Genomic DNA, 15,534 nt, shown 5'->3' on the forward strand with positions numbered 1-15,534 from the left:
ATAATTAAGATTGCTTTTACTTTGCTGAATTGATTGACATTGGAAATCAGAACCTGACTATTGAAACGAAATACGATTTTGGCTTCTATTTTTCCTGAGATATACAGTCCGCGTCTTTTCAAGATCAGAGTGAATAAGTACTTTCTAAGACTGTGTGTTCCATCTTCGGCCACATCTTCGCTTCGTCGTTCTGAAAGCGGTTTGGTAGCCAAATGCAGACTTATCCAGGCTAAAAAATAAACTATCAAACTTGAAGCTTAGATTTTTGCAGTTAACATTTGTTACTGTGGCAATGCACAGGCCTACGACGCAATATCTTATTTGCTAGGTGCTTTATTATTTGCTACATATGAGGTCACGATATTAGTTCTAAGTTCAAGCCTAAACTCAGACCTAATAAGTCCTTCATTCGTCGTAAACCTGTCTGTCTATATTAGGTATTTTATGGTAGATGCAAAATACATTATGTCACCACTCAATCCTCCCCACAGGTGTCATAAGAATTGAATAAGGGACAATTGACAAAGATCGAGTGCACATCGCACTCTGATAATCTTGAACAATCTTCACAATCTCCAACCTGTCTGAAACCCTCTCACGTATTGTGTGTTTTAGGGGCCCTCTCATGTATTACGGGCCCAATTAACCCTTAGTTAAGCAGTTGACTATCACAGACGGTGATTAACAGATCACCTATAGTTACATTACATTGAAAACTCAACCTTGACAAAATCTACATAAAATTCAATTTGCAAATATAACAATGATGTAACGTACAATAAAGTCCAGAATTAAACAATATGAACAAACCACATCCTGTGCAGTGCAGTAATTCTTATAGTTATTAAGAAGTAGCGGCGCTATCGTCAATACAATGTCACTCGGTTTAGTGCAATACCCTCGGACGATTTGTGTCAGTTTTTTGTTGAAAACAATTCGTAGATAAATATATTTTAGTTTATAAATTGCAGTGAGAGTGTGGACTATGTATTTGTGTGGGATTTCTGATTTCTTTCGGAGAAGGCGGCCGCATATTGAAAGGGTGAGTCTTTCTTGTCTTTTTGATTAGAAGTCAGAAGTGTTTTTTATCACAGTGATGTAGATACTTACAATGAGATAAATATCTACTAGAAAATCGCATAATTCCTTTCATAAGGTAAACTATTTACCTGCGTTATGTATGACAACTGATGACGTATCAACTTTAAATATTTTCATTAAGCACACAGATACATTTTTTACATTGGCGTGTAGACGCGTTTTTGAGTGCTCCGCAAATTTTATTTTCGAAAAATAGTTTAAATAAGTTTAAATAGACTAAAACACGTAACAAACTATAATAATAACAGTGTCAAGTTAAAATGTGCTAACAGTAATCTCTAAATTAACTTATGTGGACGAAAATGTACAAAATACGCAAATTCAAATTGGCGTCATAAAAAACGTTGTGATTTGAAATTAACTGTGATTATCAGTGTTAAATTAACGTGTAAGCTGAGGGAAGCTACCGGGCTGCTATAACATCCTAGTCGCAGCGTCGGCCGCGCGGCTCCGCACACACGCAGCGATATAAATTTTGTGAATACCTTCTTCTTGAAAAAACTATGGCCAACAAGTGCAGCGCTTGTTGTTCAACTATAATGGATGCATACTTCATGGAATGCTCTAATAATATGTGCATGAAAAGGTATGACATAAAATGTCTTAATATTGCGTCTGGCGCTTTTAAAGCTTATACCCTAGCATATAAAAAGAAGTGGGTATGCCCGGATTGCATTTGTCTAAAGCCAAAGAGTGGAAACATGGAAACGCCCGTGAGAACTGATACAGCGGATTTCAATATTACTACCACACCGCTGAATAATGTAAACATCCACCGCGGTAGTCGGGCTGAGTTCTCCCCTGTTATGATGGATAAGGATGTGGATGCTGCATTACTTGTTGAACTAAGGCAGTTTCGTTCAGACATTATCACTCGTTTGGATAGCCAGGCAAAGGCAATTACGCAATTGCAACATCAGTTTTTACAGACCAAAACTGACCTAGATAGTCTTGTAAAAGTTATAAAGGTCATTGAAAGCAGAGTAACTCAGACTCAGAACTACAAATCCCAGGAGCCAATAGCAGAAGCGGTAACTAAGAGCTCACCTACTACATTTGCTGAAGCTGTGACCCAAAACACTTCACCTAACATTCTACCCACCAACGTCGCAAGTAACCAGTATTCCGACAAAACGCAAAAGGTAAATAAACGTGTGGCCACGAAATCCGCTAGATCGCCCGTTCAATTAAACATTACTGATACAGTACCAATCATGTATCCTTCGAAAAATGTGGACGACGGGGCAAATAACCAAACTGGCTGGACCACCGTGCGAAACAAGAAATTCAGCCGTGTACCTAAGGACGTCACCGTTGGAAATAATACTGAGATAAAGACAATACTCGCCACAGAACGGAAAAAACACCTACACGTATGGCGACTGCATCCTGCAACCACGGTGGAAGCTATGACTAACCATGTTAAAAGTATTTGTGGCCAAGATGTAGTTTTGAAGGTAGAGAAAATTAAGCATAAAACAGAAAGAGACTATTCTTCATTTATAATAGGAGTACCAGAGCAAATGTATAGCGAGTTAAATAAAGCAGAGGTTTGGCCGGTTAAAGCGGAATTTAAGGAGTGGATTTGGTTTCGTGGATATACCAAAGATACGTACAACGAGCAACAATGATATAGAAATATATTATCAGAATGTTAGGGGTCTTCGTACAAAATTAGAAGTCTTCAGGAACAATATAACATCATTTGATTCCGACTTATACGCTATTACTGAATCTGGCTGCAACGAGTCCATTCAAGATGCTGAAATTGTCCCTCAAGGATATAAGATATTACGTTGTGATCGGATGGATGGGCGTAAGCAAGGCGGCGCGCTTCTCGTGGCCACACACCGGTTCGAGCTGCGACAGGTACATGTCTCGGACGCATTGATAAACACCTGCGTGTTTGAAATGGTTTGCGCCACTGTCCATTTAAATAATAGATTTTTATTTGTATGTTGTGTAGTTTATATCCCACCGGCGAGTTCTGAACATGATTACATGATTTTGTTTAGGTTAATAGAAAATATGTGTGATAGATATAAGCAAGTTATTGTTATTGGAGATTTTAATTTACATTCTTGTCCGGCGGGTATTAGTAATTATTATGAATATTTTGTATCATATTGCGAGTTCACCCAAAGTAACAAGGTACCCAATATATTAGGGCGTCAACTGGATTTGGTTCTGAGTACGGGTTTTAGCGCGGAGGTGTCGGTGGTGGAAGCGCGGGACGCGCTCGTGCCCGTCGACGTGCAGCACCCGCCGCTCGCGGCGACCGTGCGCCCCGCGCCCGCATTCCCTGCCCCTGCGTCCCCTGGCCCAGCGGCGGCGTCTTGCTCGCGAGCCGCCGAAGCTGGTACTGAGCGCGGACCGCAGTGGAACTTTTATAAAGCCGATTATCAATCATTATATTCGATGCTTGTTTCTACTGATTGGAGTTCAATGTATCAGATGCAAGACTTGGAGGAAAGCTTAAATATTTTTTATGACATATTAAATAATATTTTAGACAAATGTGTACCTAGGAGGAAATTTAACCGGGAAAATTCCAGGTACGTGTATCCTGAATGGTATACAGGGGAGATCATAAAAAACATTAAAATTAAAGCTAACCTCCACAAAAAGTATAAAAAATCAAAGCGCGATTGCGATTACAATGAATACTCCAAGTGTAGGGCCCGGGTTAAAAAGTTAATACAAACAGCACATACAGAACACAAAAATAAAATTCAAAACAGATTCGCTAAAGACCCTAAGTCATTCTGGCAATATATAGCTTCAAGAAAGTCTAGAATTAATCGGCAAAGTATAATAAAAGATGGTCGTAATCTTACAGATGAACAATGTGTTATCGAGTTCGCAACTTTTTTTGAGTCGGTGTACAACCGGGAACCGCCGCAACTGGACGCGCAGGCGGCGGCGGCGAGTGGCGGGGCCACTAGTGCGCGTGTACACATTGAGGCCTTGACTCTAAAAGACGTGCAGACAGCGCTGATGAACCTTAAGCCAAAGCGTTCATCTGGCCCTGACGGGATACCAGCATTCCTCTTCAGGGATTGTGCCAGAGTTCTACTAAGACCGCTGCATCACGTCTTCAATATCTGCCTACAGCAGTCGACGTTTCCAGCTCGGTGGAAGACCACGCGAGTCGTTCCAGTGCCTAAGGGTAAGTCGGGTCCGGCTGTCAGCGGGTACAGACCAGTGGCGGTGCTGTCGACACCGGCAAAAGTATTTGAATCCGCAATTCAAAGCTGCCTACAAGGACAGGTACAAGCGCAGCTATCGGATGCACAGCACGGCTTTAGGCCCGGACGCAGCACTGCCACCAATCTGCTTAACTTCATGGCACAGGTTGTACCGGCGATAGATGCTGGCGGGCAGGTGGACGCGGCATACTTTGATTTTAAAAAGGCATTCGACACCGTGGACAACGATGTCTTACTGGAAAGGCTAGCAGACGTGGGATGTACGCCGCGCTTATTAAAATTTTTTGTCAGCTATATGCGGGACCGTCGGCAGTATGTTGATTACAATGGGCACGTGTCTGAGCCGTACTACACCAGATCTGGGGTGAGTCAGGGTAGTAATTTGGGGCCTCTGGAATTCATCATAATGATTAACAGCTTACCGGGGGTAGTAAGACATGCTACATGTTTATTGTTTGCAGATGACCTCAAGTTGCTGCTCGAAGTTAGGGATCAGTCTGACTGTGAGCGACTTCAGAGTGACATAGATAGAGTGGTGAAGTGGAGCCATGACAATGGGCTGTGCTTCAATGTGTCAAAATGTGCGACAATATCTTTTACTCGTGCGCGGAATCCTATCTGCTATGAGTACAGGGCCGAGGCGACAGCATTACAGCGAGTTACACAAGTACGTGACCTAGGAGTACATCTTACTTCAGATCTCACGTTTCGCGAACATATCTTAAAGATATGCAAAAAGGCGTACAGAAACCTCGGCTTTGTACTTAGGCAGTCGCAGGGGTTCACTAACATCACGGCAATTAGGGTATTGTACGATGCACTAGTCAGGAGTCACTTGGAGTATGCCGGTGTTATATGGGCTCCACACGACGCCAAGTACTCTGTCATGCTGGAGCGCGTGCAGAACAAGTTCGCACGCCACTTGTACTGGAGACTGTATGGGGTATACCCGTTATACCCGTTGATGTACCCCACGCTTTTTGTACTGGGTATGGTGTCGTACAATGAATTAGGGGTACGGCGACGGTTCGCACTGGTCGTCTACCTAATTAAAATACTCAACGGCAAGCAACACAACCCCGGAGTACTGCAGCTATTGAGTTTTTCTGTTCCGGACCGCTATGTGTGGAGGCGCCGGCGTCCGCCGCTGCTGGTCGTCCCGGCTGCCAGGACCAACCTTCTGGCCAAAACGCCTCTCACGCGAGCGATCCGTACGATTAACCAAGTCCAGAATACAATAGATATATTTGCGTGTCAGTTCAGTGAACTCGCCAGGATTATTTTATATGTAATATGTTATAGTAGTAGTATATAGTAGTATGTATAGTTTTAGCGGTAAGTGAATAATATTTTTGACTTTCTGTAATATTGTGTATACATTTTTGACATTTTTTGGACTTATATAATTTGACATTAGATATTTATATTTTTTGACATTTTATGTGTTTGTATAATTATGTATGACATCCACTTGACATATACTTGACATATATTTTTTTCTTAATTTTTGTATTTCTCATGTTTTTTTTTACTCAAACGAATTAATTGTTAGCATATAAGTGTTTTGGTTTTTACTGTCAGCTTGTATTGTTTTTTGAATAAATAAATAAATAAATAAATATTATGTGAAGTGCCATACAGTATTGTTATTGTTAAATTATTATTGTTGTGTTTAAGTTAGTAGTGTATAAGTTATTAAATTTGTTTATGTTAAAGTTAATATTAAGGAAAAGGCTTCGCTAACGCATTAGGTGATAATTATTTCCTGTAATGTTAGTTATAAGAGTTTGAAATAAATAAAATGTTTTCTCATCACGCAATATTAGAAAAAAGGTAAATAAATACTTTTGTGTTTAGATACATTTTTATTTTCATAATTACTATGTTACCTACCATATTGCATTACCCGAATCGGAAAAAAATTCAGACTTTTCTTTAACAATCAACTTTACCTCAATGCTACCTAAATCTAGTTTCCTACTCGAAAACAACAACCATAAAACGGATTGCACACTTAGAACAACAGAAACTAGAACAAAACGTTTTATTCCATGGCTGAGTCCTAATTCCATGCACATAAATATCTCGAAATATTCCCGAAATTACATAGTAACTCAGTTTTATTAAGTGAACACATTACTCTTACGTACTGATGCATAATCGTAGATACAGACTCGCAAATCAACCTACCCTTTCCTGATAATATCTTTATAGGATTTTCAACTTTATTGACATAGTTAATATAAAGGTGAAAATCTAATGAAAAAAATGTGCAGAAAGAAGTAGGATGAACACTGTATACAAAACTAAAGAGTGCACCTACCTTTCTACTACAAGAACTAACTAATTTTAAAGGATTTATGTATCTAGTTGCTTGTTTGTAAAACTGAAAGTAATGTATTTAGTTTAAATGTTAAATATTTATTAGAAGAATTGTACGTACTTACCTAATGGCTACTGCTGCACTATAGCTTTAAATTATTTCGTACCCGTTTTATTTCTAGTGTTTATTGGTATAGGTAATGTTAGATAAATAACCTTCCTCAACAGGAGTTGCTTTAGCTGTTCTTAAGATTAACAGAACATAAGATTCTGGACTTCCAAAAGTTTATTTTTTGTTCCTTCTCCTTTAGTCGTGTTCCTCATTATTGAGGGAAAGTTTTTGTGAAATTCGCAACGAAACATCACGCCCTTTATCCCCGAAGGGGTAGGCAGAGTTGCACATTACGGCACGTAATGTCGCTATACAATGTACACTCACTTTTTAACAGTTGTGTTATAAGTCCCATGTAATAGGCGTGAGGCTATTCTATTTTTAGAGAAATCAATGCAACGTTTTTATAGAAAAATCAACATACAACAGTACCTATATACCTAAGTACCTACGTTCATTTTAGCGACAAACAGTTTTCCAACCGCCTAAATTGGTAAGATATTGGCCAGCCATGCTCGGTATACCTATGTATCTTCAATACATACATATGTAATGTAACGTGCCCGTACGTCCCGTCCGTCCCGAAGTGTAACGTATCCCGACATTCTCGAAGATAATGCAGTTACCGGCGATTTAATTACTTCGTTACGGCCGGGCCGCTCCGGGCGTCCTAACTAGGTTATAAAAAAGGTACAACACACTCTGTGCTCACACACATACATACGTATTTCATGCCAGACCTCGGATAAATGGGAAAATAAAAGCGTCTACGGTTAATATTCTTGTATTTTGTTAAATAAACTTAGTACCTCTACTATCTAAACATTGACTTTAATCAAATAAGTTATCGAATTCGAAGCCAAGATCTTTAATTAACACTTCAGAAAAAGTATCGAATAAAATTCTGAAAAAGAAAATACTCAGAGGCTCGATTTTCAAAGCAGGGAGGTAAGTATTCCTTTAGCTATTTATAGACATCGGTCATGGACGTTTTAAATTAAAATTAAAATCCAATTTATCATCCCTTCAGATCCCAAATAACGTAATCACCACGTAGTCTAAAAATACAGATTTATTTGTAGGTAAGTACCCATCTATTTATATATATCTATTTAGATGTAGGAAATCGGAGCTGAAATCGTAGTGGGCGGTTTCTTAAAATTAATAAAAACGGGTCTATTTATTTACCTGAATAACCTAATATTATAAAATTGTAAGATATACTAGCTGATGTCCACAGCTTCGCTTGCGTGGTTTACGGATTTTGTGACTAGAAAAAGTAGCCTAAGTTACTCTTTCTCGGTATATCAGCTACCTGTCAATAAAAGACCAGACAGACAGTGCGTGTCCTGGGCGTTAAGTTGTACAATGTACAGTCAACGTAAAAAGTCGATGACCACATTTAGATTTTGAAAATCGCCGTACACCTTATACATATACCTGAATTCCTCAACATAACAAGCGCAAGAAATGAATGATTATCATAAAATGGGATAAGTAGGTGATCATCACTTTTTAATAGTCACTGTACCAACAGACGTATAAAGAATGTTTAACGGCCAGTCTTATAACATATTTTTTAAGTATAACAACAAAGAAATCGGAGTAAACGTTCCTACGTTCGATTTGGCACGACTAACGCCCGAATACTCAAACGCTACTCAATTTGAAGTTGTACTTAAATATCGTGCTATCTCTGTCATTTTGTAAAGAATTGATAGTGACAGTACTACATTTGAGAACGTCTTAAAATTGAGTAGCGTTTAAGTATTCGGGCATAAGTCTAGATTTCATTACTTTTTAGAGATAAACAAGCAGCTCCATCGAGTCTTGGCTAGTTTTTTACAGACTGTTTTTGGTGGGTTTCATTTATTATTCTAGATATTAATTAAGTATGTTATAAGCAGTAGGTACATTTAAATCATATTGTTTGTCTAGGTCTAGTGCTGGCAAAGTTAGCGATAAAACTATCGATAAACAACTCGCTTTCGTTGTAAACACTTGATCTTTATCGATATTATGATTTATGATCCAGTGTAATTTATTTAGATCATTGTACGAATAATTCTTACTTAGGTATTATTACGAGTATTATAAATGTGTAAAAGTGTATGTGTTGGTCTTTCCGTCATGTCGTAACGGAGCGTGTTAGTGTCCAGATATAGGAGCTTGGATAGTTGTAAAAGGCTACTTACTTTTCTATTTTTTTTTCAAAACGCTGGCTTGTACTTGTTTCACATAACTTATGAAGAATTACTCCTTCATAATATCTGTATAGGTATAAAAATCAATAGCTGTTTGTTAGTCTCGCTAAAACTCGAGATCGGCTGGACCGATTTGGGTAATTTTGGTCTTGAATTATTTGTGGAAGTCCAAAAAAGGTTTAAAAGGTGAGAACAAAATGTTTGAGGCAGTACGAAATTTGTTGGGTCAGTGTATTATAATAATTTATCCACAAAAAATCGCTGTCTTTGAAGGTTTTTATTTTAGGTGTAAATCTTTATCTAAAGATCAATTTTCTTCTTTTTCTTGGTTTTCCTTAAACTATGAGCTCATAACGATTGTCCGAAACAGTACAGTATCATCAATTTACTACGAATTTTGTACGCGACTACAAAACACGTTGTTTATGTTTGAAACCTAGATCTACCTGATTCTTTATATTTATAGCTTTTGTTTTCAATCACTGTTCTATGGAAATATGTTTTCTGTTTCGTGTTTTGTGGGTTGGAGCGCGGGTATTTGAACTTGTACGGTACTGGACTGTGTGTAGACTATTATTATGATATGACAGCTAAGTAGAAGAAAATAAAACGTTGTCCTGCTCTAGTATTGTCTTCTGTGTCGTGGGTATGTTTACAAAAGTAGGTACTATTTCATATACATCAATGACAGGCGTTGTTCCTCCGTGCGGAAATCCGCGGCACGTTGCGTGGCAGCCAGTTCTCCAACTATACCGCACCAACCGTGCAGTCAAATGACATTAGAATAAATACAGGAATCATGCCGTAATTGATTAAAAGTAGGTGCTACGTTGTTTATGTGCGCCTCTGCTTACACTGGATATCAAAGGACGTAATATTAGGCATTTTAGTACCTAATTACGTAGGTGATAAGGCCGAATGTAATGTAAAATCACTAAATGTATTAGTGGTCACTATGCCTATTTTTTTCTTTCTTTATCACAACAAGATAGTAAATTACTTTTGTACCTAATTTTAGACTAGACAGAAGGTATATAAATAAAATAAAATATATTACGTGGATCCAATTTCATTCTTTGACCTTATTAGTTTATTTTTTGTCTTATTTTCTGTAAACAAGGTAACAACACATTGGCATTTAGGATTCTAAAATTACAGGTTTTAACCTTACACCTTACAAAATACTTTATTAATCGCCCTTTAATGAAAAACAAGTATGGCGTGGGTTGAAAACGTGGGACGACAGTGAGATCTTCTCAAGTATAAAAAAAATACTACAAAAGGTGTCTGCCTGGGACTCGAGTGGGTGTATTGTTACCTACACCGTGTATTTTGGTTGATAACCGATTTTATGTTAAGTCTCATTTATTTAATAATCATCGTAATCATAGGATTAGCTGTATCTATAACATAAATATATTTGATTTAATAGTTGTTGAAGAAATCAATCAAATATTCAATTCAAACGTTACTTTTAGGCCCAATTCAGGCGTACTTAGTAGTGGCGTTCCTAAGCGTACCTAGGCGTAACTTGGTAATATGGTTCCACACACAGAACAAAGAACTAGTTCTTAGTCTTATACACACTCAGGCAACTTCATAATCTTGAGGAGGAAAGATCATTCAATGACTTCTCCAGTCCTGTGCGAAGCGAGTGAGAGTGTCAGTCTCTTACTGACTAAAAACCACCCTGCTCCCACTCCTGCTTTTTGAGCCGGAGCCGTTGCAACCCGTCAGGTCTTCTGCAGCTCCGTATAGACCAAGGTACCTTTTATTTTGTTTTTATATCATCACGCCTTTTATCCCCAAAGGGGTAGGCAGAAGTGCACATTATAGCACGTAATGCCATGGTACCAAGGTAGCTTATCCAAGAAAATTAAGTCATAAAAAAACAACTATCCTTTATAGTATAAGCGCTGGCAACGTTTTTGAGAGAGCATTTCAAGAAGGCCAGTTTTTAGATATATTATGTCTCTCAGTCTCCCAGACATCATACGGGCTATCTGGCACCTGGTAGTCGTTGCGTTCATCAGTGCGCATCGCATTTGTACAGGTAAAATTTCAATTTTTCAAACCATTTTAAGAAGTTATTTTTTATTATTATTATTTTTATTGAACTTATAGTAACATGAATCTCTTATTGCCAGGCATTTTTCATGTTGTTTAAGGCCTGCCAGGCGCCAATTTTGAATTAAAAAAAATAATTTTTTCAAATCATTTTAGTATGGCTGAAATTTTAGTATGATGTTATTTAAGTAAGAAAAGACCCAAAATTAATTTGCCAAGCAGTTATTCGGTTGTTAACCTTCAGCCAGACCGATCTAAAACTGAAAAATGATGTAGTATCATTTCGCTTGGTCTAGAAATATTTGTCGAACGAATTACAGAGAAAGGGATTAAACAACCGGCCAAGTGCGAGTCGGACTCGCCCATGAAGGGTTCCGTAGCAGCAAGTAGACGACTAAATAAAAAAGTTATAAAATAACTTGGTTTTACATAGTGTTTTTATGAACGACAAAGTTATATTTGTGGTTTTGGAAAATGTTTTATTTCTTAAAAACTAATAATGGTATCTCGTTCAAACCAATTTTAGTTGAAACATTTTATTGAAATGTATACTTCCACTTTGGAAGCGTCTAACTTTCAAACGATTGATTTTGACGAAAAATGGCTTTAGGAACCTTAATGTCTTTTTTAAAGACCTATCCATAGACACCCATCACGGATATGTTAGCTGCAAAAAAAAATTTTTTTAAATCAGTTCCATGTATGGAGTGGCCCCCTTAAATTTTTAAATTTATTAATTTTTATTCAAAATTCGAATAGCGGTTACCGAAGTAGTATACATTTCAATAAAATGTTTCAACTAAAATTGGTTTGAACGAGATACCATTATTAGTTTTTAAGAAATAAAACATTTTCCAAAACCACAAATATAACTTTGTCGTTCATAAAAACACTATGTAAAACCAAGTTATTTTATAACTTTTTTATTTAGTCGTCTACTTGCTGCTACGGAACCCTTCATGGGCGAGTCCGACTCGCACTTGGCCGGTTGTTTAATCCCTTTCTCTGTAATTCGTTCGACAAATATTTCTAGACCAAGCGAAATGATACTACATCATTTTTCAGTTTTAGATCGGTCTGGCTGAAGGTTAACAACCGAATAACTGCTTGGCAAATTAATTTTGGGTCTTTTCTTACTTAAATAACATCATACTAAAATTTCAGCCATACTAAAATGATTTGAAATTTTTTTTTTTTTAATTCAAAATTGGCGCCTGGCAGACCTTAAACAACATGAAAAATGCCTGGCAATAAGAGATTCATGTTACTATAAGTTCAATAAAAATAATAATAATAAAAAATAACTTCTTAAAATGGTTTGAAAAATTGAAATTTTACCTGTACAAATGCGATGCGCACTGATGAACGCAACGACTACCAGGTGCCAGATAGCCCGTATGATGTCTGGGAGACTGAGAGACATAATATATCTAAAAACTGGCCTTCTTGAAATGCTTGTTTTTTCGACGTTGCTAGCTCTCGTACCATTATACCCTTTACATTTCATTAGTTCTTTGAAGTAACACATTTAGCATCAATAGATACATTCATCCGAATGTCATATTATATCAAATGGCTCCCTATTTAGAGTGACAAAAATATATGTAATAACACGAATACAAAAGTGTAGCGATGTCAACAAACTGTGATAGCTCGGGAGTCGAACTCTTGTTATCGAGCCAATATTATTTTTTGTTTATAAACTAGTGATCTCCTTTGGTTTTTGTAAATTCAGTTTGGATTTATATAAGAATAATTTGCATAATTCATAATAATTTTATTATGAATTTTCCTTGAAATCCTTAAAAACCAAAAAATATGAATACTTGTGTAGTTTTTCTAAGATATTCAGTTTTTTTTTAATTTTTCCATATTAGATAAATTATTTTAACTTATTCATGAATTATGGCGTCATAGAATAGGTATATACTTAATGTTATTTTTCTGTGTTGATCTTTTAACGTTTTTCGGCAGTCTACAAAATTTTAAACCTTACACTCATATGTATTTCTTATCATCTATTTAAATTGCCCCAATAATACATTTTCGACGCGCACACCATATATATCAGAATAAGTAAAAACTAAAGCACATACTGCCATACTTATTGACATTTAATGATTACTTAAACTATTCCTCAGTTACGATTTTATTGCGAAAACAATTGCTAAGGACTTTGTTAAGTATTTAAGTAGTAAACTATTAAATGATTCTGAAGTTCTGAGTACGGCGCATAGTTAAACAATTTTATTTAGTTTAATGTTTAAAGTTTATACAGCACTGAGTGGTATTAATTAGTTTATCTGAGTCCGGTCATCACCTACTGCTTGTTTAGCCGTAATAGTTCGTAATGGCTGCAATTAAGGAGGAGATACTGCTCTGCAGATAAACACTGAATCATAGATACCGAGTGTTGGGATAATACTTTGTATGTTATTTTGATATTATATGTACAGGATTCTGTACTTATAGTCATTTATCTGGTATCGTGTACTAGTTAATGATGATGTTACACTACTTATAGTTACTCCAAAGTGGCTACGAAATTACAAAAAGTTGATAAGAAATTAAGACGAAAGAATCTATTCAAAGTTTAAGAATAAGGAAAACAGTCTATCTACGTTTTTCTAAGCACTGATTTTCTGTGTAGCAAATTTTAATATATATTTATTTACTTAAAATTATTCAATCAAAAATACTTTATAAAAATACAAATGTCGGGACCCTCGCGCCGTCCCGTCTCCCGCAACAGTCTACGCACCGTCTGATCCAATTTTAAATGTCAGATAGATAATTGTGCAACGTTTTGGCGACCGATCAACACACGCAGTTCTGTCTCACGCCGAAACACTTCGGTTCAGTTCATATCTCGATTCCCACCGGGCGGCTGCCGCGCGGCCCGACCGCCAACCGTCCCGCCGCGCGTTCAAAACGCCGACAACACATCCAACACTGTTTTCTTCAATCTTTAAATAAACCAGTGTAGACTTATAGAGCCAGTGACAATTATGTTCCTACAGTTATAATACCAAGTGATTGCGGCACTTATTATTTATAGTATCTAACAAAATGGAAAGAACTGAAAAAATGGAAAGGAAAAGGTGATTTGTGGGGAAATGCGACGGTTGAACACCGTTGGTTTAATTGGCTACTTTATTTTTGTTACTTGATTATGTTATTTGTAATTGGCACCTTATACACATACATATAAGATACACAACACATGTTTAACACCTCATTAATTAACACATGTTCAAAACAAATTAAAAAGCTCCTCATACAAATAACCCCAGAGTGTATTCATCCGTTAATAATGATTTAATTGTTATGTCCCTGTCTCCTCAATACATTGACCTGCTTTGGATATGAATCAATTAACTATTTAGGTCATTAGGTATAATTATTATGAGTGAGAGACAGTAACAGGTGTAGGAGATACTTAAGCGTTTTATTATCTAAATAATTCAGACAAAAAGAAACATTTAAGTGAAAGCGTATCTATAATCAGGAACGGATACATAGGTAAACTGATAAGTACTCTTGATAAACCGAACTATTTTCTATATAATGTAGATTAATGTAATTATGTGTGACGTAAATATTGGCTGATTTCTTCAGGAGTACCTAATTGAATGAAAAGTAATAGGTAATGCCCACAATTAAACAAAGACATTCGAATGGGTGATAGCCTTCTGTCACCCCTTCTATCTATCAACATCTCCTCTTTATTTGCTTCATGGTTGAAACTGAACTGATAAATTAGGTAAATTTAGGTTAGGAACTCTTCAAGTAATTTGGCCAAGGACTGAACGGAGCAGTAGCATTAGATCAATGATGAGTTTATTATAAAATGTTTTAATTATATGCAAGCCTGATTCAAAAATCTAAAAGCTTTAGTTTTTATCGTAAGTTATTGAAACTTTAAGAAGTTAGGTGACTTATACTTTTCAATTAAACTATACTACTAATGTAACGATAGTTACAATAGTTAGTTACAATAAAATCAGTAACGATAGTCAATGACATTTAGTATACATACATAAGGAACAATTAAATATATAAAAAATCTACGGGATTGACATTTAGTTGTCATATAGAGACCATATTGGCGATATATTAAAGAAGGGCCAAATTAAAAGTACCTTTAACCGACGAGCATGCATGAAAATAATGATGACTGTTGATGAAGCGAAAGAGGTATGTAAGATTCGTAGCAATTGGCGTTCCATTGTCTCTGCCTACTCCCATGGGAGACAGGTGTGAGGTTATAATATTTGTATAATATTTGCACTCAGGTAGATCCTTACTTACAATATTTTTGGAAAAGATAAAAACAATTTTCCAAATAGGTATATTAGTATCCAATTTCCTTTAGAAATCCTCAACCTTATACTCAGTATCGAATTAATTTCCATTTCAATTAAGATATTAAACCCTGTCTTACACCTTTTCTATTTCAGAAGATTGAATCGAAAAATAAATGGCAACATAATGTTGAGGATACACTTAGAATTATTCA

The 15,534-nt window shown here is 36.5% G+C and overlaps 1 protein-coding gene across 11 annotated transcripts in view; it reads left to right on the top strand.

The window, feature by feature from the left end:
• Window positions 1-860: 860 nt before the first annotated feature.
• Window positions 861-15,534, top strand: part of LOC118282231 (uncharacterized protein ZK1073.1) — a 67,489-nt gene continuing 52,815 nt past the window's right edge. For 5 of the 11 annotated variants that reach the window (XM_035603200.2, XM_035603204.2, XM_035603207.2 and 2 more), the window contains exon 1: window positions 13,866-14,116. Coding sequence is in view for 5 of the 11 variants with exons in the window: in XM_035603203.2 (XP_035459096.1) it covers window positions 14,085-14,116 (32 nt within the window). In the remaining 6 variants the exon portion in view is untranslated. Of the gene's footprint in view, window positions 1,043-13,861; window positions 14,117-15,534 lie in introns of those variants that run through there. The other 6 variants (XM_035603209.2, XM_035603210.2, XM_050701359.1 and 3 more) reach the window with 5 other exon arrangements.

Source organism: Spodoptera frugiperda, chromosome 20, assembly GCF_023101765.2.
Source record: "Spodoptera frugiperda isolate SF20-4 chromosome 20, AGI-APGP_CSIRO_Sfru_2.0, whole genome shotgun sequence".
NCBI lineage: Eukaryota > Metazoa > Arthropoda > Insecta > Lepidoptera > Noctuidae > Spodoptera > Spodoptera frugiperda.